This window comes from Typopeltis vanoorti, chromosome 19, assembly GCF_054136105.1.
Source record: "Typopeltis vanoorti isolate ZY-2024b chromosome 19, IOZ_Tvanoo_1.0, whole genome shotgun sequence".
Taxonomy (NCBI): Eukaryota; Metazoa; Arthropoda; class Arachnida; order Uropygi; family Thelyphonidae; genus Typopeltis; species Typopeltis vanoorti.
Window position 1 is genome coordinate 8235309 of NC_143567.1, and position 22477 is coordinate 8257785.

Genomic DNA, 22477 nt, shown 5'->3' on the forward strand with positions numbered 1-22477 from the left:
CAACCCCATGCACTTCCTCCAAGATTTTTTTGGAACTCTGGAAGGATACCGTCAATACCAAGGGCACAGCTATTTTTAGTTAATTTTAATGCTTCTTTTGTTGTGATCTAATCAGCTCGGTGAGATGATTCTTGAGTTGAGGCTAATATACTCCTCAGAGACTTATTTCTCTTTTGGAGTTTTTGCTTTATTTTTGAGGTTTTCAGTAAGTACACAGCTATACTATTTGAGGTGACTTGGAATATTTGAAGTGTAGTCATAGAGGCTGCCCCCAGTTTTCTTAGAAGGTTCCAGCTTTTCCTACTGGATGTTGTAAAATCCAAATCTCCAAAGTTTTGTTCCATATCTGATTTCTTCTTGTCAAGTGTTCCTAACAATTGTTGTGCTATTTGAGAGTCTAGGCTTTCTTCATATTGTTGAAGATCATCACATTCATTATTCCAGCATGGGATGTATTCATTACAGTACCCTCGAGGGATACTCTTTTTTAGCAATTGAAATTAGTAGTTTGGTAAAAGTCATGTGGTTTTCAGGTATGGGATATATGTTAATGATTTCTTCCTCTATTATATTTCTATATTTTCCCCAGTCTGCCTTGTTCACATTCCATCTAGGTAGAGGAGTGCTTTTGAAAGTAGAGAAGATGACCCCTAATTATTGATTTAATGTAACTGAATATAATTTATAGAGCTGAAGTAGCTATTGCAATTATTTACTTATACATTTTTTATTCAATTATCAAGATTTGGGAAGGGACTTATCTTTGTCTTGTCATGTTATTCATTTGATTTGGAGGGTATGGTCTATCTCCTCAGAAAAATTACATATCTGTTATTTCAGTGACATTTGGTTTTCAAAAATACAGAAGTGTGTGTGTGTGTGTATATTTTTCTTACAATGATGTGCCTGGAAGCTTTTCTTTATAAGATGTACTTGTCACTAATTTTTTTGATTAGGGATTATCTTGTTCAGTGGGATCATTTTAGGAACTTGAGGAGTGAAAATATTGATGGTATTATTGGGAAGTAAGTGAGATCATAGCAAGTAGGTATGACTGTGAGATGGCATGACAATCATGTGTGTTTGTGTCCCTTTTGATATTTTTTTAATTCTTGGGTCTCAGCATAAGAGAACTTTCCATTAGATGTATTGTATTGATAAGTTTCAATACAATACAATACAATTCTTTGCCTTCTGATATGAGATGTTCTCTTCTCAATTTTTTGTGATCTCCTCTCCTTTTCATCCTTCCAACAGTGGCATGTTTTAAACGGGCTTTAAAGCATGTTCTACTTAGAGGTTATTACATTTTAATTAATTTATTTATTTATTTTATTTTTTGCAAATTGAATGTATCAACATCCAATTTGCAAAAGAAAAAAGTGATGATGACAATGAACAAAGATTCCACGCACTGCAGGATTAATTAAAGAAGGGTTTCAAAGGTCTAGTAAATTGCAAAGTTCTTTTCTTAAACATGATCCATATACTGAACGAGCTGAACAGTTTAAATGTGAAGTGAAGTCATGTATGGTATGATATGAAGAATTATACAAAGATCTAGTGAAACCAGGAGGACCTCAACGATTAATTACAAAGTTCGTGGTAAAAAAAAAATCAACCTTCAGAATTATTGGAAATTCGTGCTAATTTAGTTCCTTTTTACTGAAGAAAATGTTTCGTCATTGCAGTACAAAAAAGGACAGCCAAAGTGTTTCAAGTGATGGAAGTGATTTAATTCTTGTCTCACACAAAAGAATGCAGCTACTGTCAGAAAGTGACGGTGAATAAAATTTAACTAATAACATATGCGTGGTTGTATTTGGGCCTTTTCGAATTTTTATTTAATTAGTGACACATTATTTTTTTTAAGAAAGATACATATGTATATACTTTTAAATAAGTATTTAAAATAAAAAATAGTCCATTAAAATTAAATAGAGTTTTATTCAATGATTTTTATATGTTCCGTTTGAAAATAACTTATTGTTCATATTGGCTTTTCACATCTGGAACCATTCTTCTATTTTTTCATATGCACTGTATTCTTTTTTTACAAGGTTTTTTCCTAGAACCAATCTACCGTGTAAATGGAGAATTGTGTGTGTGTATCAATTATACATATTTTTAGTTCTTTCACTTCATGATTTATATCTCCGATGTTTAATTTTAATATGCTAATTCATAAACCAGTCTGTAATACTATCACAAACAAATCTTTTTGTTAAAAGATTTGTCTCATTATTTTCATTCTGAGATATAAAGTAACTTGAGATTCATTTGGGATGGCTATCTACAAATACGTGGTGAGATTTTCATCTTTCAGATTTTATATATATGTTATATATGTAATAAGAATAAATATGACATTTAAAATTACTAATGGAGTAAAATAGAGTAAAAAATCACATACTTACTAATAAGAGAATGAATCTTTGAGGAATATTTAGAATTTTCAGGGACAGAAAAATTTCCACTCTGAATTGCTAATGTACTTTCTCCAAATGGCAAAGTAAAGAAGCATAGTTTATATAATAAACACCCTAAAGCCTATAATGGAAATGATAAAATGTAAAGTGAGCACCTGTAATTCAAGACATTACACAAGATACATTTCATAAAATATGTAACTTTTATGGGATTGTAGATCAATGAAATACAGCAGCTGACAACAGAATTTAATAAGGGCTTTTCAACTAAATGTGAATTTAGTTGAAATTCACATTTAGTGTCATGCAGTGATTTTCTAGGAATTTTTATTCCTAGAAAACTAAAGCATCAATTCTCCATAAGACAGGAGTTGAAATGGATATTTATTTCAACAGGAGTTGAAATAAATATCCATTTTGATCCCCAGACAATTATACAATCTTAAGTGAAACAATATACTTTTTTGTAAGTATATTTCATCCTAATGAAAACAACTGATGCTTAGGTTCTAGGATATCTATCTTATTATTATCCTAAGACCCCCATGAAGTCAAATTACCTAGGAAGTCCTTTTGTCATATACACAGCTCATCATACCACACTTTAAATGCACTCAAATTCTCTGCAGACACCACCCTCTCACCAACTCTGCATGCAAATAACCTGCTTCTCACTGTCCTGCTCACACCCTCCCGATACAACTGATGACCTCTGGTTCTCCCCTGATCTCCCACCATTTTCTATAAAACCACTTCAACATTCATTCTATAACAACCCCTTACTAACTTGTAGGTCATCACTATCACATCATCATCCCTCTTCCTCCTATCCACTAGACTCTGTAAATTGCAACTTCTCAACCTTTCCTCATAGTTGACATTCCAGAGATCAGAAACTACCTTAGACAGTCGCATCTGGAACCTTTCCAACATCTCTTTGTCCTTTTGAAAACCAGGTGAACAAATCTGTGCACAGCAGTCCATGTGTGGCTTAATCAGAGCCTTATACAATGGAAAAGAATTTCCATACTTCTACAAGCCAGTGTTCTTCACATCATTCCCAGAATTCTTTGTGTTGACCTCACAATTTTGGCAATGTGTTCCCTAAATTTCGGATACTTATCTACTATCACCCCAAGATCTCTTATTTCCTCCACCTTCAACAATGCATCCTGATCAAGTGTAAATTCTATATCCCATCTTTGTTTTCCCAATTTTAAAACCTTACATTTTTGCAACATTGAAGTGGCATCCCCATTCCCATGCCCAGTATCGGGCAGACCAAGGGCTACTTTTGTTTGCCCGAGCTGGACCAGAGGAATTCATGGGTAACATGTATCAGGGTATCATGAGTTCTGGGATACTGCTCCCCAATATGCAATTTACTGACACCTATCAGTAAATTGCATATTGGGGATAGCAAGCCTCCGATCCAATGCACTAATCTAATATCCAAACCCAACCGCTTTAGTTTGACTATCAACTTATCAGGTGATAATCTGTCAAAAGTCTTTGCAAAATCTAAGTATACCACTGTGTAATCCTTTACTCTGTCCAATAAATCCATCACCTTATTGTAATAAGTAAGTAGATTACTAAAACATAAACTCTCTTTAGCAAATCCATACTGTCCATCAAAGATAATATCATTGTTGTCAACCCAATTCTGGATCCTAGTTCTCATCAGTTTCTCCAACACCTTAACCCACAACATCTGACACACAGATAGGTCTATAATTTGATGTTTGAGTTCTATCACCTCCCTTATGAAGTAGCACGATCTTGCCCTCCTTCCACTCCTTTGGAACTCGACCCAGTGCAAGACTCACATTAAACAAATATGTCAAGGCAGATGAGAACTCCCTGGCACATTCCTTCAAAATAGGTGGTGATATATTATCAAGTCCCACAGCCTTATTAACATCAAGTTTGCTCAATTCTCCATATACTTCTTGCTTACTTACAGTCAGTCTCTCTCCATCATCATCAACTGCTCTCAATCTTTCCATGATGTCACATTCACAAGAATGAAAGACCTTCATGAACTGCTCATAAGATCTTCTGCAGCAGTTGTACTTATACCTTTTTCTCCAATCAATGTTATCCTTACATAATCGCCCCCCCCCTCCGGCTATATATCAAAAGAACTCCCTATTTTTGGCTTCATTAGCTAACTGATGAGCCACCAACCAAGTCATCCTCATGGCATGTTCTTTGTAATACTCATGGAATTGATTATTACCACTTCTATTATGCTGCCTCCATAATGCCTTTTTCTTCTGTATTGCATGCTTAATTTCTTCATTCATCCATTTTACATCTAACTTATTTAACCTTCTGACCCTTGGAATACATTTAGACATTGCTTCTACTAGATAGTTCCTGAATATCCTCCAAGCTGCACTGATCTCCTTTCCAGCTAACTCCTCATTCCATGCTACATCTGCAATCTGTCTCCTGAGCTCCTCATAATCACCAGCCTTGTAGTTTCACATATATCCTTTTCTCAAAGAGGTCCTCAGACTGCTAGCAACCACCAATCACTTCATGGTCACTCTCACCAACTGGAAGGTGATTTGACACCTTATTTATAATTACATCCTCTGATGAGATGACCAAATCCAAGACCCTCAATTCTTCTGTGCCCTCTGTTACATACTATTTGAGGTATTGTCCTTCAAAAACTCAAGAAATTCATTTTCTTTACTTCCAGTTGCTATCGCATCATCCCAGTCTATATTGCCATAATTTAAAATTGCCAATAATGATCAATCTTTTCTTAGTTGCTTGGCTAATTTGATTATACATTTCATTTTCACTACCATTGTTGGATTCCGAATGAGGAGGATTGGAAATTATTAATACTTCATTCAGAGTCCAAAATAATCAGCCATTCCCTAAGCCAAAATTGCTCATCAGACTAATAATCTCTTATTAATAGTATGCTATTCATATGATTTCTTTCAAATTATGTTTATTAATATTTATTTGTTCATTTATTATTTTGATATGAAGTGAGAAAACTGTGTACTAAATATCACTTATTATTATGAAATTAATATTACTAAAAACAGAGATAAAAACTGTAAAATATGTAATATTTTTATGTTATTAGTAAAATGTAATGTATCCAAGAAATTCTTCAAAATAAGACTTGATTGGTTGCTGTGAGAAAATAAGTTATTTTTAGCCAGCGCGTGCCTTATCGTGAGTTACTGTACAGTATGCAAGAAGCCAGTTCGGTATCAACAAAAGTTAGAGCCAGATTTTGGCGGAAAAGGAGAGTAGGATGTCATGGGCAATACATAAAAAAGGAGTAACATAAGAGTAAGCGAGAGAGAAATAACCTGGGGCTGAATGGAGTAGGAACCGCTCTGTATTTTGACTCATCTTTCTTCGAGCTCTTATTCTTTTATAAATTCCTATCGCCTCGCAGAAGGATAGCATTGGACGAAAGGATAATAAAAATGAGTAAGAAATATTGAAAGTTAGACAATTACGAGCAAGGAGATAAATTCTTCCAAGTTAACTAATCAGTTACTGAAATCCAGGATTCTATAATATTTGTGTGTTCTCAAAGTGAAAGTATTCAAGAACCAAGGAGAGTGTCTAGGATTCTTGATAATGAGGAAGCTATATTGTCTATACCGGTAAGAATATTTTTTCTATGCCTCGTGTGAAGTAGCAAAGCTTGTTTCTGGAGAACATGATATAGTTCATATTGCTGAAATTAACAGTCAAGATTGAATGTCTGGTATAGTGAAACATTTCCTCGTAAACATAATATATGAAGTATCTCCGGATTAAAAGTTCATGACTGAATGTGTGATATAAAGAAGCCTGTTACGAGAGAACACATTGTAAATTTGAGACTGAATTTCCTGAGAACTATTGAGTTAGATTGATAAATTTAAAGGTTGCTGAATGAATGTCTGATGACTTATGATTTGTGATTGTTCTGAATAGTTATACTGAATCAATATTTGAAGTACATTGAATGATAGCTTTGTTTAGAGTGAAATTGTATTTGGAATCTTGGATAATAAGAAGAACAGAATTTATATGCATAAATTCTATTCGTAAATGATATACTCAGCTGGGTAAATTACTAATATCGTAATGAGAACTTATTCATACTTAAATTATATTATCCCTACTAGAAATTTTTGTTTTGATGTAAATTTATGTGTTAAAAATTAGTTAAAGCATTAAATAATTTTTTTTTGAGTTGAATCATGTGTTTGCTTGCACCGCTCATTAAAATAGTTTGAATCTTAGCGGGAACCCTACATATATAATAAGGAGAATTTCGGCCTGAATTAAGTTGATAACAATATTGTGCTAGCTGATGGATGATTTCAGAATGTTGCTTATGCAAATTAGAACATGGAGTGGCGCAGTCAAAAAAATAAATTTTCTCTGTGTTCGAATGTAGAGTCAGTCAACAGCTAAGAATATACATCAGAGTAGAATAGGATCCAACACCATCTACATTACCAAGTCTATAACATCTGACTAAGTATTTCATTCTATTCACCTCTATCTCACACCACACAGCCTCAAAACCACTGGCACTATTTCCTTCTTGCATCTCTACTTTGTATGGACATAACTCTTTCTCTATCATCAATAGCACTCCCCCCTCCTTTTGTACCCTTTCTATCTTCATGAAACACTTTGAGGATTTAATCCAGAAGAGCGCAGCCCCCCCCCCTCACTCTGGTAAATCATTTCAGGTCTGAGCAAAATATTTCACTCTCAGAACATAACAGATTATTAATTTGTGTAATTAAAAAAAAGTTCCTTTTGAATTGTTACGAGAGGAACATTTTACCTTGGTTCAAAACCATTTCATCTCCTGCCATACATATCAAGAGCAATCCATCTAAACAGAGAATACACAATTACAGAAGACTGGAGAGATAGGATCACCTTAAATAAAAGAAGGTTACATAAACATTCAGATATCTGTCCATAACAATCCAATCAGCCAAATGCTTAAAAAGAATAATATTCTTAAATTCATGAGGAATTATGTTTGGTAAATGTAATTAATACAACTAAATGACGTAACATTCTAAGCATGATCTAAATTCTATCTTAGCATGATAGATTGTTAAAATTGTTTTAATACCAGTGAAGTTCAACATACATTCCTCTCCCCATTTCTCTAGCACATTAGTCACAGAGGATGCTCAATGGCCTGACACAACCAAGTAGCTTAGCTTCTTTAAAACCTAATCAATGTTCTTAGAGGGCAATGATAGGGCTCTGAAAGTCCTATATCCACAATATTTTGATGTCAATTACATTCATTCTTCTGGCCAGTTTGTGTGTTTCACAAGATAAGAAAACCAAGCCACTTCTATAAGAGACTAGCTAACTCACATTCAACTGAAAGGCCCTAATAAAGATTCACTGCATCCTAGACAAGATTCATACTTAGGTTTTTGTAATTGCAAATTGTTATTACATGGAGTTCTATCATAAGTCAACTGACATACGTGGGTCAGTTAGTTGAAGACTCGGATACATGGTATATTACTTTAATATTAATGATACAAGTCATGATAATGAATATTCACCCTTTAGCACACCCAGGAGTGTATGAGGTTCTCTGTAACTGTGATTTGGCCTACTATGGACAAACAGGAAGATCAGTTAACATTTGCCTGGAAGAACATAAAAAATACATTCGCTACTATTACTATGGCAAGTCAGGACTGGCAGACCATGCTTTGGATACTCCTTCACACAGGATTAGATGGAAGAAAACAAATGTGCTATTTAGGAGTGGTTACAGATCTGAAAGATTATTTTTTAAGTCAGCAATGGCTTTGAAGAATTCTCCTAACCTGAACAAGTATGGTTGCATTTTTTGCCAAAAATTTGGGAGACTGTCATCCTAAGAGCAACTCCCACATAGCTGTAATGATTTTTTTTCAACATTAGAGGGTGCCATAAATAGGACTTTAGATCTTTTGTGCACTGCAATTTTATTGTTTTACTTTCACTGTCGCGTGCACAAGTGTGTTGTGCTCTGATGATGCTGATTTGAAATTCAGCAAAATATAAGTAGTTAATAAAACATTTTTTTATTAAATTGTTTGGTGTTGTTAATACCGTTAAAAACTTCAGTTATGTAACAACACCAGAAATCATTGATCAAGTGCACAATATGGTATTGGATGACCAGCGATTCAAAGTGTGTGAAATTGCTGAGATATAGGCATGTCAAAAGAACGTGTAGGTTAAATTTTGCATGAAGAATTGCATATGAAAAACTTTGCGCAAGATGGATGTCACGCTTGCTCCCAGCAGATCAAAAACGCATTCGCATGAAAATCTCTGAACAGTGCTTGGAGTATTTTAACAAGAATAAAACTGATTTTGTGTGCTGATTTATTACTATGGATGAAATTTGGATTCACCATTACATACCAGAATCCAAACAGCAGTCAACACAGAAGCCAGTTGTTCAGCAACAATGAAGACAAAGTCAGTTCCATCAGAAGGAAAAGGTCATGGCATCAATGTTTTGGGATGCTAAAGGCATTTTGTTTATTATTTTGAAAAGGGTAAAACAATAACCGGGAAATATTATTCCGATCTTTTAACCAAGCTAGATGAAAAAATTTGTGAGAAAAGATCCGGTTTGTAGAAGAAAAAAATCATCTTTCATCAGGACAATGCACCTGCATTGTCCTGATGAAAAGATGTTTTGGCAATAGGAAAATTTAGGGATCTGCAATATGAATTGTTGGAACATCCACCCTATTCCTCAGATTTGGTTCCCTCTAACTTTTCTTCCCAAAATTAAAACTCTTCCTCACTGGTCAGTATTTTTCTTCGATTCAAGAGGTGATTGCAGCTGTAGAGGGGTATTTTACAGATCATTCTGAGAAACTACAGAGATGGGATAATAGCACTGGAGCATCGGTGGAATAAATGTATTAGTGTTAAGGGATATTATGTTGAAAAATAAAAATAATTTTGAAATTATAAATTAGTTTTTTTTCATTGTTAGGCCGAGAATTTTTCAGACTACCCTTGTATAGTCATTTTTATTACATTTATTTAACTGTTTTTGTAGCACCTCATAAAATTGTTCGGGATCCTCTTTCCTACCTTCTTCAGGGGCATATACGCCTATGATATTTAAGTAGCTTCTATTTGTTTTTAATTTAACTGTTATAATTTGATCATTTGCAAAACTGTCCTTTCATATTCTATTTTTCCATTTATTATCAATTAAAAGGCCAGCTTCACCATAAGGCCTTTCTGATCATGCCCTGAATACCTTACACAGAATTGACTGGAAAACCACCAGTTGTCTACATCACACTAGAACATGGTATGAACGGAAATTCAAGGAAGCCTGTGAGATTATCAGCAACTATCCCAATCTGAACAACAATGATGGTTTAAAAATCCCAAACATATGGAAGGTATATATTCAACCTTCCTCACCAAGAACAACTATAAACAGGACTGTAGAAAATCCAGTATTGTAAATCAAAAATACGAATTGTAATACTAAAAATAGGACACCAATTGTTTCTGAAAGAAAGCCATCTAAATGAATGTTTATTCCTGTCATTGTAAAAATAGAATTTAGCTTGATGTAAAAATTTATTTTTTATTTTATTTTATTTATTTTATTTTTATTTTTTTCCACCAGAGGTCATGCCAGTAGAATAACATTTGATCAATTCATTGTTTCTCCAGCTTACAGTTAATGATGTAACTCAGCTTGTCCTGTATATTTATGTACGCTCCAGATGATGATCTTGATGCGAAGCTCGAAACGTCGGGATAATAAAAAAAAAAGTTTTTTTTAATACGGTTGTAAATTCCATATAACTTTTTATTTTTTTTGTTCTTTTTTGTCAAGAATTCTGTGGATTGCTTTTGTGTTGTAGCTGTTTTTTTCATAAACATTTTGCTAATTATATAAGTAAAGTGGATATTAAATCCAGCATTATTTTTCAAAGCCGAATGTAGAAACCATGAAAGTTTTGTAAAAAAGTTGACCAGAGAGTTTACAGGAATACATTCACGAGCTGTATTAGCTTCTATATTGGTCCATTTTGATAAAGTTTCACTGACCTGACAGCTGTTTCAAACTGGATGGTTCTCCTCAGAGACCAAGCAGAAATCTTAAGAGAGCAAAAACTCTCATTCAGTACTAAGGAACTTGAAATGTTTTGCTAATTATATAAGAAACTCATTTTTCAGAACCTACTAATCAGAGCAGACTGTTAGAGCTGTATTTTTGAGGGAGTTAATAACCCCTAGTTTTTTGTTAGTGTCTTATGAGACTTTGTGTATGCATTGGCTAATATGTGTGTGGGGGGGGGGGGGGAGGGATTTACAGTAAACAGTGCAGGATATACATTTGGAGGGAAGAAGTGTGACAAGTACATCCAGAAAAGGAAGCATGTCATTGTTTTCAGTTTAAACGGTGAATGGGATGCATCTATGTTGTTTATTCAAAATGTCTTAGAAGACTGTTTATAGTTTGGCATCTGTGGGACCAAATAACAAATATAGCATTAACATATCTTAGCCAAACTTTGGGTTTTACTTAGCATGGAAAATCAGGCCTTTTTGATCATAACATTAAATGTTAAACAGCAAAGGCACTCAATCCTTACATTATACCAAAACCTAGTACAAATGCAAATTCAAAGCCTGTGAGATGCTAAACCATCAACCCAATCTTAGCAAGAACAATGGCTTAAAAGTCTTAAGGATTTGGATGGCTTCTGTAACCTATATAATATCTAGAAAAAGAAATCCAAAATTTTTCGAGGCATAAAATACCAGATTAATATCACATAAAATCTTTCTAGAATAAATAACCTATATATATGGGAAGAATACCATACCGAAACAATCACTCTTAGACAATAAACAGAAATTAAAAATAACAGGACTATAGGAAACTTAATGCTAACCAATTTCAATTAATGTAGTTTCATTAATATATATGTTTTAAATAAATTTATATTCATATATCATTTATATAAATATAAATGATATATTAATACAATTTATAACACACACACACACACACACACACACACACACACACACACACACACACACACACACACACACACACACACACACACACAACATATAATTCATGTTGTTTTAAAAATGGTGGCAAAACCCGTAAGAACAAAGTAGTGGTTAATAAAGATGCCAGAAACAGAAACCTTTGTACAGCTAAGCAGAACCGTTGCAGCATCACTGTGGAAGATATAAGTGAGGATAATGTAACATTTGAAATGTCCCAATTAAAACAAACTATTAGACAACTGATGAGAAAATTAGAAAAAAGTCGAAACATAATTAAAGAAACTCAGACAGGAAAAGAGAAATGAGCAGAACAAGAAGTAGAAGAAAAACATTGAAGCAGATAAGGTAACAATGAATAATTATACTAACAATAAGATGAGTCAGTTAGAACACAAAGAAGCAATATGGAATGGGATGGTGATTTGATCATGAATATATTAAAGATATGGCAAATAATAGAGAAACAGGAAAGGAAAGAAAAGTAAAGGAAATGGTAATGCTTGTCAGAACTAACGATTTAAGTTATAACAAATATAGTATCATATAGTATCACAGTACATGAAAGGTTTGTTGAATGAAGAAAAGTGAGAGTTAAAATTGTTAGTTTATTACATGTATATAATAGAGCTGAGAAATGGAGTATATGATAGCAATGATTCAATGCATAAGCTGTGTAGAAGAAATATATGGAAGCTTTTGCATGTGTGTGGAGCAAGTTTGATGGTGGAAAAGATTTGTATAAAATGAACAACCAACATCTGAATAGATTTGGCATCAGAAGCCTGGAGAAATTACTGAGTTGAGACCTAATGAAGAGAGTCAGGGAAACTAGATCATCATGGGAGGAATGGTGAGAATATGCATCTAGGTTCAGCTGTGGTATGCAAAAGTGACAATAACATATCACTGATCATACGAATCTGGTGAAGGGGTGAAAATTTATGATCAGGTTAAGACTATCTGAGTGTCTGTGGATGAAAAAGAGAAAGTTACCCAACCAGACCAAGCAGATTGCAGATGTAAGTATATAAAAAAGCCAAGAAATAATTTATGTCTATACATAAATACAAGAAGTATCAGAAACAAAGGGAAAAAAGAAGAAAAGCAAGTTATACAAGACTAGATAAAACAAGAAATGAATTCATACTGAAAGAACTAAACCAAACACCACTAATGAAAACCACAGAAAAATACAGAACCAAATGGAAAGAAAATCTAGAATTATATGGCATATGATAAATACCCAGGAAATGATGAACTACAAGCCAAAAGGTCATAAAAATAGGGGAAGACTGATTAAACACTAGGCCAAGACTGCAAAAGGCCACCTGGCCTAGATTCATGATAGGAGGAAGAAGAAAAATAATTTCTTCTTTATCTAATGATATTGGGATGGATTTACCAGATGGTATGCAACTGTTTGCAGATGATGCAACACTGGGAGAATGATGAAGAATCAAAGTAAATGTTGTGGCCTTACAGGATGATTTGAATAGACTGTTTGAGTAGGACAGTAAGGAACTTAAGTTCAATGCTGCAAAATGTAAGGTTCTGAAATTTGGTAGGCAACAATGAGATGCAAAGTATACACTTGGTGAGGAAGTTGAGCAGACAGAAGTTCCTTGAAGTGGTGGTGGACAAGATCTTAAGTTCAGAGGCCACATTACATAAGTTATGTGATGTGTTTAGTTTCCCCTGATTTTCATGGTGATGAGGATAATATTGGAAAGGGTCCAGAGAAGACCGACTAAAATTGTAACTGGTCTTTGGGATGTCGGATATGAAGACAGATTAAGGGAATGCAGTTTGCAAAGTCTTGTTAATAACAAGAAAGAGAGAAGACATGATTGAGAATTTAAGTTAGTAAAGAGTTGTTACTGGGTTAATGTGGAAGAAATTTTTCATAGAATGGAAGAAGAGGGTAGAACAAGGGGGACATCCCTGAAAGCAGTATAAGGAGGATGTGAGCAAGGGCATAAGGAGCAGGTTCTTTGCATGGAGAGTGGTTGGCAGGTGGAAATGCATTACTTGACCTTGTGAATGTAGCACAATTTGATGGGCTTTGTGTGCAACAGTGTATAGCTGGAGTTTTCTGTACATGGACTCAAAAGATGCCATGGAGGTCTGGTGTTAATAATAATATCATCATCAATACATGCCATACAGCAAACTAGATGCATGTCTGCTTATTTTGAAATTATTTTCTCATTGCAATCATGAAGATATCACTATTATATGATATACAAGAAATGGAGAAAACGCAAACAGACACTTTGCACTGGAGTTAATTTGACTAATTCAAGCCTCCAAATAAAAAGTTGCAGTGTTATAGCATGATGTATTACAAAAGTTTGGCATTTCTGGCTGAGCAATATACTGAGTGCTACTAACACCTAATTACTGCATGTCAAGTGGAACAAACACCAGAAGCTTCATGTTCCTTCCATGGTTGTGATGAAGACAGACAATTACCTTTTCAGGATTACCTCATTCACACATCTCTTTCTTCTAAGAAATTCAAAACCTCATTTAATGGAGAAACAACTACAACAACAACAACAAAAAACATTAATAGTAATGTTTTTTTTTAAATAATTCTCATATAAAAATCCTAAACTTCTAATTTAAAGACAGGATTTTATATTATCTAAATTATCCAAATATAATATTTAAACAAACACTTTCAGCTTACCCATATATCAACTTTTGTTGTAATAGAATGTCCACTATACAAATCTATCATTTCAGGAGCTCTGTATGCTAATGTTGTATATCTATAATGTACAATATATGTTACAATTAAGAGGATTATAATTTTTATAACTAAACATAAACCTCAGGCATTTAATAATAATAAAAACATCATATATTTAATCAACCAAAGTACTGGAGGATTTATAAAAAAAGAAAAAATAATAATAAAAAAATACATGCTATTAACGCTATATCAGTTTTAATTTTAAATCAAATTTCACTAGATATCAATCTTCTATGAAAGAAAGTTTCTGCTACACACACAAAGATAACTCATAAGACGTTTCTGAGTATTTTATTAGGTATGGCAGTTCATTCATTCATATGGAGTTTCCTCCCTTTTCTCTCCTGTCCCTATTGGGGCAAGTTGAGCTCCCTCAAGGGGGGTTAAGTATTTATGGCTGTATATCCGTGTGTTCACGGGGCCGGTTTACCTGCTTGTGGGATGAAAAACTCCAGATAAACTGGGGGAAAAACCCTGCTGTCCATGCCCAAGACTGGCTAACTTGGCTATGGCTGAGGAAGATCCTTAAGTTCCTCACGTCAGTGACGGGAATCGAACCCAGGATACTCCTGCCCCAGGCATATGGTTGCAAAGCACATAGCCACTAGGCTAACCGTGCGGACAGGTGTGGCACTAAGATCTGATAAGCAAAGTTCCATCTTGTTGTCTGCCTTCAATCCCTGACAAGTGGGCTGCCAGCTTCAATTGATTATTCACTACATGTCATAGCAGATACTTTTCCACTAATTCTATGTAGTTTTACCAACTCTCTCCCTCATGTACATAAATAGTCATTTCTCAATGACTTAGTATCCTATCTAAAGCTTTGCAGATGATAGTATGCAATCATTCAAGGAGTTAAGAACTTCCATAACCAATCCCTTAAACTCTGATCTTGTTTTTTAGTGGGGAAAGGATAACTTGTTAACTTCAATACTCTCAAGAAATATGATACATATAATGTATCGTATTTTTTGCAAGAAAGATCTCACTTCACTTCTCCTTACTTTTGATAATATATACATCTCCAAACATGATTAGAATTATCCTCTTGGATTAATTAATACCTCTGTCTTTCCTGGAACAAACACATCTCCACCAAACACTCTCTGGCCTCCAAAAAAAATAAGCTGTACTTTTCCAATGCTTCTTACCTATACAACTGCTGAAATATCAATACTAAATCCTTCCGCAACCATGGATAACTAATTACTAATGCATGGAATAGTGCACCTAAACCATCCTAAGAACTTGATGCTACCCAGAAATGGCCATCCAATTAATTGACCCAACATGGAACTTTTTCAAGCTACTTCAGGCATCCCAAGTGAAGTAGTGGTCTTACACCAAGCAATGAAATTTATCTCTCACCTAAAAATGACCACAAACATCCATACCCATGGTCAGATTAAACATAAATAAATTTCGACCCTTGAGATACAAAGGTCTCACGGATTTCAAAAACCGAGCTACAAGTGATCTGAAAAGATTACTGTCTTATCAAATCCAAATGTAGATCACATCAAGATATTTGATTTTTACTTAGGTTCTGCCAAATAGCACTGTGACTGGTACCAGCAAGCACAGCTGCAAGCAAAACCCTGCAGCAGCATATCAGAGCTGGTCTCAGGCAGTATGCAGCTCTTAGGGTAGATGGCCACCAGATGGCCTTTATTAAGATCAAATCAGTAAGGACTAAATCCACAGAGATACTAAAAGCTAAAGGGACAAAAGTCAGATTCCAAATGCAAGCATCAAAATGGTTGCAGAAAGTGGTTTTGTCTATGTGTGTCTGTGTAGCAAAGAAAGTAATTTATACATCACAAGAAATTATATTATCATGTAATAATATATTATCCATGATGCTTTATTGTAATCTCAAATCTGCTATAATTCACAACAAATCCATTCTAAGTGATTAAAAAAACCTATTATTATTATTACTTAACACCTCCAGGGAGTCCAAGGACTCATCGAGGGAGAGTACCTACTTTACAACTCTCAGTCTCCACCACTCCACCAACTGCAACTTCCTTCATCATCTACACCAACGCCATCTACCACTGATCACCACTAGTATTTTCATAGACAATCACAAACATCTATGCCCACGGCGGGATTCGAACCCACAACCTTTTGGCTGGAGAGGGATACACTAACCACTCGGCCAAACCAGGCGAGCCAAGAACATTTTTAAGAACATAAAGAAAGGAAGCTCTAAAACAGATTCAATGTTAAAAAACAAATGCATTATTATGTCCATAAGACAAAAAAAAAAAAAAAAAAAGATTACACTTTTATATATAAGGTTCATATCTTTCAAACCTTATTCAAATGCTAAGATGAAATAAGTAAAGAACAATGTAATAAAATAGTAGAATCAATGAATGACATCTCATATCATAAATCTCATCTCCTTCTCAAAATTTCCACAAACTGACAATATACAGATATATACATAACATGCACGTATATATAACTGGAACATCTTACTTGTATGATGAACCTTGCACTGTAAAGTTTGTCATATGAATAAGATAGCAGAAACTGTGGATAGGGTTTGATATCAGTGAGAGAAGTTGTCTGTGTATATGAGGAACATCTACATTAGTTGTTAAATCTGAAGACAGAATGCTTTTCACCATTACTTGTAGTTAACAATCTGAGAGAAACTTAGCAATCCAATCACAATGGGAAGAAGGCATATCATAAGATGGCAATTTGCAGAAAGGTCCTCGAAGACAAACCCTATCATATGTCTTGCAGATGTTAAGAACAAGAGCACAGAGTTCTCCAAGTCTTTCCATGGCACATGTCCAGAGGCAAGGAGATCTGTTGTGGATCCTGATTGGCAGAATCCATGCTGGTGGTCACCAGCCTCAGTTGACAGTTTTTAATGTATAAAAGATGTTGCCAACTTTCTCCATTACTTCAGACAGCAGCAAAGTGAATGAACAATAGGTTCATTGTTTATTGGGACCTGCTTACTGGCAGCCTGAAGTGGCCTATGTTTAACCTCCAGAGCATGAGTTCTGGTCTCTGTCCTTTCCTCTCTTCTCCATTTAGTGTAAGTGATACCCTTCAATGACATGCCAAGCATTCTTAGAGACACACAACCACCTCCATTTCGAAGATAATGCATCAGTTAAAATGGTGGTTACCACAGGTTGGGCACCAGATAGTATAATGGGCTTGAACCTGTCAGTAAAAAGTCAGGAGGCTTTCTGCCTCAACTGGCACACATAATTCCACTCTTCTGACCCATTATCCTCACTGGCATGAAAGCCTTCATCCCTCATTCTATAAAATTCTTGTCCACTTCAAGAAGTTGAAGGAAAAAATCTGCTTACTGAAGTTGGCTTGCATAAGAACCTCAGCTTTATACTCAGCCTACTCTGAAGCATGCAATAAACGTAAACAACTATCAGCAAATCCAAATCAAACAGTAGAAAACTCACCTCTTGTCCAAATGGAAGCTATGCCTTCTGATTCTTTGCAAAAGCATTGGATGCAACTTCAACTCACGCTTCCACCTTTCTCTATCATCCAGATGGCACCACTGTTAAAGAAAACGCTGACCTCTTAGCAGCACTCTTTTCCTTTAACTCCTACATAGATGATGAAAACAAATCACCTCCTTCCATGCCAGCAACTAAGCAATATACTTCCTGTGGTTTTCCGTCAAAAAAGATATAAGAAAAATACTAAATAACCTGGACACCAAAGAGGTGCAGAAAAATGAGGTTGAAGAGCTGTTGCATAAACAGCTCTTCAACCTCATTTTTGTTCAGCACGTTTGCTAAAGGAATGTTCAATCGAATTGGCTAATGTTTTTTCAAATGTTTATATAACATGAGTTTCAGCTCGGGCATGAAAGAAATATATGATAGTTCCATTGTACAAGGGTGGTGCAAAAACAGATGTGTCTAACTACTGCCCTATCAGTATCTTTGGTGTAGTAGTGAAGATTTTAGAGAAGTTGGTAAAAACTCTTATACAGAAATGGGTAGATGAACAAGCTATACTCTGCAAGGAGCAGCAGGGATTTACTAAAGGTAGGTCATGTTTTAGCAATTTGCTCATATTTTATAACAATGTTACAGTTGAGTTGGGTAAAAGGAATGGATACACTATGATAATGTTGGATTTTCCTAAGGCATTTGATCGGATACCACATGAGCTAGAGAATATGGGATTGGAATATAAACTCTTGACTTGGATCAAGGGATGGTTGACAGGCACATCGAAAAGTGGTATACAATGGGTTTGAATCTGCCAGATTTAAGGTGATCAAGTGGTGTCTTCAGGGTTCAGTCCTTGGGCAGCTATTGTTCATGGCAAACAGTTGTACATTTCCTGTTAGACCCTTCCTAATGTCATTAATGTATGGATTGAACAATCGGGCTATTAGGGATGCTACTGATATCACATACTTACAAAATGATTTGAAAAGGCTAAAAATTTAGGCAAACAAAAATGGTTATCAGTTTAATGTTAGTAAGTATAACATTATGCAGTTTTGTGTGATGAGATTTCCAGTGGCATATTATATTAGCAGGGTTATGTTACAAGAAAATGATGAGGCTAGAGATTTTGGCATAATAGTGAATAGGAATTTGAAGTTCACAGGTCATATAGCAAAAGTTGCAAATACAACTCAGAGGATAATTGCAATGTTGAAGCGAACCCGACGTGTAAGGAAGTCTTTATAAGGCCTTGATAAGACTGCACCTGGATTACTGTGTGCAGATTTGGTCTCCCGGGAAAAAGAAGCTGTGGAAAGGATGTTAAGAAGAGTTACAAAGATAATATATCCGAATTATGGGAGTTAGGTTATAAGGATAAGAAGGATTGCAAGTATGTGGATTACAGACTTTCGTTAATAGAGAAAGAAGGGTGTTATGAGAGAGAGGTCGATAAATTTCTGAATGGGTGTTATAGAATATTGTCTGATGAAATTTTTGATTTCATCAGACAATAACACTGGGTATCCATGGAAGTTCTATGGATGCCCAGTTTAAACTTGATTACTTATACATAATATTTATAATACATTACATGAACACAATTGTGCATAACAGATATTTACAAATACATAATATATTTTAAATAATAATAACTGTTTACAACATATATTATAATATTAACAATGATGATTCATACAGATTTTTTTACATTTTTACAATATATATATATATATATATACACACACACACACACACACACACAATAACAATGGATATAATTTCTCTATATAATAATTTTTTGAATAATACTATTTTTTATTATCGTACAGAGTATTTACATATATACAATGAAAACATTACATTTTCTGCTCTGTACAAAATTCTGTACAGATTTGAGTACCTTATTTTCTTTTTAATATTTTTAAAAAAAAAAATTTTTTTTCATATCAGTATCATCATTTATTATTATACACCACATTTCCATACACATTACAGTAATTTGCAGTCTATGATTATGAAGATTAGTCGAGTGAGGCAGGCTAATCCCACTTACTTCAAAACTAGGATTAGCTTTTATGAAGAGATTTGGATGTTATTATGGATGGAATGTAGGCGTTGGATGCTGGTGATTTGTGAAGTGTATATAGATGTTAATGCTATATCAACTGTGTTGGTATAGCTTCCAGAGTTTTTGTTTTAATGATCTGTAGTTGTCTGTGTTTTAAATTTCTTGGTAGGTTGAGTAGCATGGGTATCAATTGTGATCTCACAAAAGTACCGTATGAGTTGTTGAACGGTCTAGAGATGTAAAGAGTTGTTGTTGTGAGCTGTATTATGCAATATGTGTCTCTATATGAAGTAATTCTATAGTAACATTAAGTAGTGTTTCAGATTTTTATTGCCCAGGATTCTGTGTATCGTCATAAGTGTTTTGGATATTGGGTGTTGTATATAAGGCCTCCAAATCATTTCAAACAATTTTCGTATATAATGTTTCTAATTTTGTAAGGTGGCTGTTTGATGTGTTTGCATAAACTGTTATACTGTATACCTGAGTAGAGATTCACAAATACTGTGATATAGGAGTTTTTTTTTTTTTTTTTTTTTTTAAATATTAGATGGAATCACATCCTTTACTTTGAAGAGTTTTGCTGCGATGATGAAGGGTTTAGTATATAGGTATTCTATATGTATTGTCCATTTAAGGTGGCAATCTATATAAAGGCCAAGCCATTTATATTGTTAGTGCAGCGATAGTGGTGAGGGAAGCATGATTCTCGGATTTTGTATAATTAGCATCTGCTTCTACAGAATCTGAGAATCATGAGCACCGCATACAAAGGTGGTCTGAAGTGTTCTCGGTCTTGACCATAGATGGCAACACTATCGGCAAGATTTTTTTTTTCTAAGTTGGTACATCTGTCATAACCATCCATGTGAAATTGCAAGTCATTCTATCAAGTAGTTTGTTTTATATGGCTGTCTGAAGAAAATGTGTTATCTGTATCCCTTGAAATGGATTAAATTGAGTATCGTGCGGTTATAAAATTCTTTGTAAAAGCAGGTTTAAAGGCAAAAGAAATTCATTCGAAGTTCATAAAAGTTTATGAGCACTCTTTTCCTTCATTTTTGCCATTTAAGAAATGGGCTGTCGAGTTTATATGTGGCCGCACCAGCCTTGAAGATGATCCATGTGAAGGATGTCCAAAAAGTGTAACAACACCAGAAATCATTCATCAAGTGCACGATATGGTATTGGATGACCAGCGAGTTAAAGTGTGTGAAATTTCTGAGATATACGCATTTCAAAAGAACGTGTAGGATATATTTTGCATGAAGAATTGCAAATGAAAAAGCTTTGTGCAAGATGGGTGCCGTGCTTGCTCACAGTAGATCAAAAACGTACTCGCATGAAAATCTCTGAACAGTGCTTGGAGCGTTTTAACAAGAATAAAACTGATTTTGTGCATTGATTTATTACTATGGATGAGACTTGGATTCACCATTACATACCAGAATCCAAACAGCAGTCAAAACAATGGACAGAAGCCAGTTGTTCAGTGCCAAAGAAGACAAAGTCAGTTCCATCAGCAAGAAAGGTCATGGCATCGGTGTTTTGGGATGCTAAAGGCATTTTATTTATTAATTATCTTGAAAAGTGTAAAACAATAACCAGGGAATATTATTCCAATCTTAACCAGACTAGACGAAAAAATTCGTTAGAAAAGACCCGGTTCGAAGAAGAAAAAAATCATCTTTAATCAGGAGAAGGTACCTGCTCGCAAAAGTGTTTTGGCAATGGGAAAATTAAGGGATTTTCACTATGAATTGTTGGAACATCCACCCTATTCCTCAGATCTGGCTCCATCTGACTTCTATCTCTTCCCAAAACTAAAACTCTTCCTCGCTTGTCAGCGTTTTTCTTCGAATCAAGAGGTGATTGCAGCTGTACAGGGGTATTTTGCAGATCTTACTGAGAATCACTACATTGAGAGGATAATGGTTCTGGAGCATCGCTGGAATAAATATATTAGTCTTAAGGGAGATTATGTTAAAAAATAAAAATAATTTTTAAATTATAAATTTGTTTTTTCATTGTTAGGCAGAGAACTTTTCAGACCACCCTCGTATAACTGACTTTTGGTAGAAGTGAGTTGTGATTTCATTTAGGTCTTGTGCTTTGGAGAGAGCCATGTTGATGTCTGTGTGGACTGCTAGTAGCATAGTGATAATATGATGCCTTGTGGGACACTGTTTTATTTGTATACCCCAGCTGTAATATGTGCCTATTTTTGTTACTTATGTTCTGGAGATAGTTCCTGAACCAGGTATGCAGCGTTCCTCTTATTCTGACTGAGTATAGTTTGGTCAACAGTATGTCATGTTCAAGTGTATCAAAAGCATCATTTAAGTCAAGAAGTATGAGGATAGTGTACTTGTTTTTATCAAGGGCTTTGTTTATTAGAAGACATTGCTGATGCCATAAAGTGATGGTGCTTTTTGTTTTTTGAAAGTTGTATTGGTTTTGTGATATAATGTTATACTTCTGTAAATAGTTTTGTAGTCTAGTTTGTGTTATTTTTTTCAAGAATTTTGAAGATGACTGGTAGGTTAGCTATTGGTCTGTAGTTCTGTGTGTCATTTCTTTTGCTATGTTTGTAAATTGGCATAATTATTACAACTGTTAGTTGTTGTGGAATAATGCCATTGAATATTATATTCATTTGTCTCAAAAG

General features: G+C 34.6%; 1 protein-coding gene across 4 annotated transcripts in view; it reads right to left on the reverse strand.

Annotated features, from left to right (window-relative positions):
• Nucleotides 1-22477, reverse strand: part of LOC150095838 (uncharacterized) — a 404380-nt gene that overhangs the window by 188925 nt on the left and 192978 nt on the right. For all 4 annotated transcript variants that reach the window (XM_090408977.1, XM_090408980.1, XM_090408978.1 and 1 more), the window contains 2 exons: nt 14209-14290; nt 2418-2550 (listed from right to left, as the gene is read on the reverse strand). In XM_090408977.1, the coding sequence (XP_090265103.1) occupies nt 2418-2550; nt 14209-14290 (215 nt within the window). The remainder of the gene's footprint in view (nt 1-2417; nt 2551-14208; nt 14291-22477) is intronic.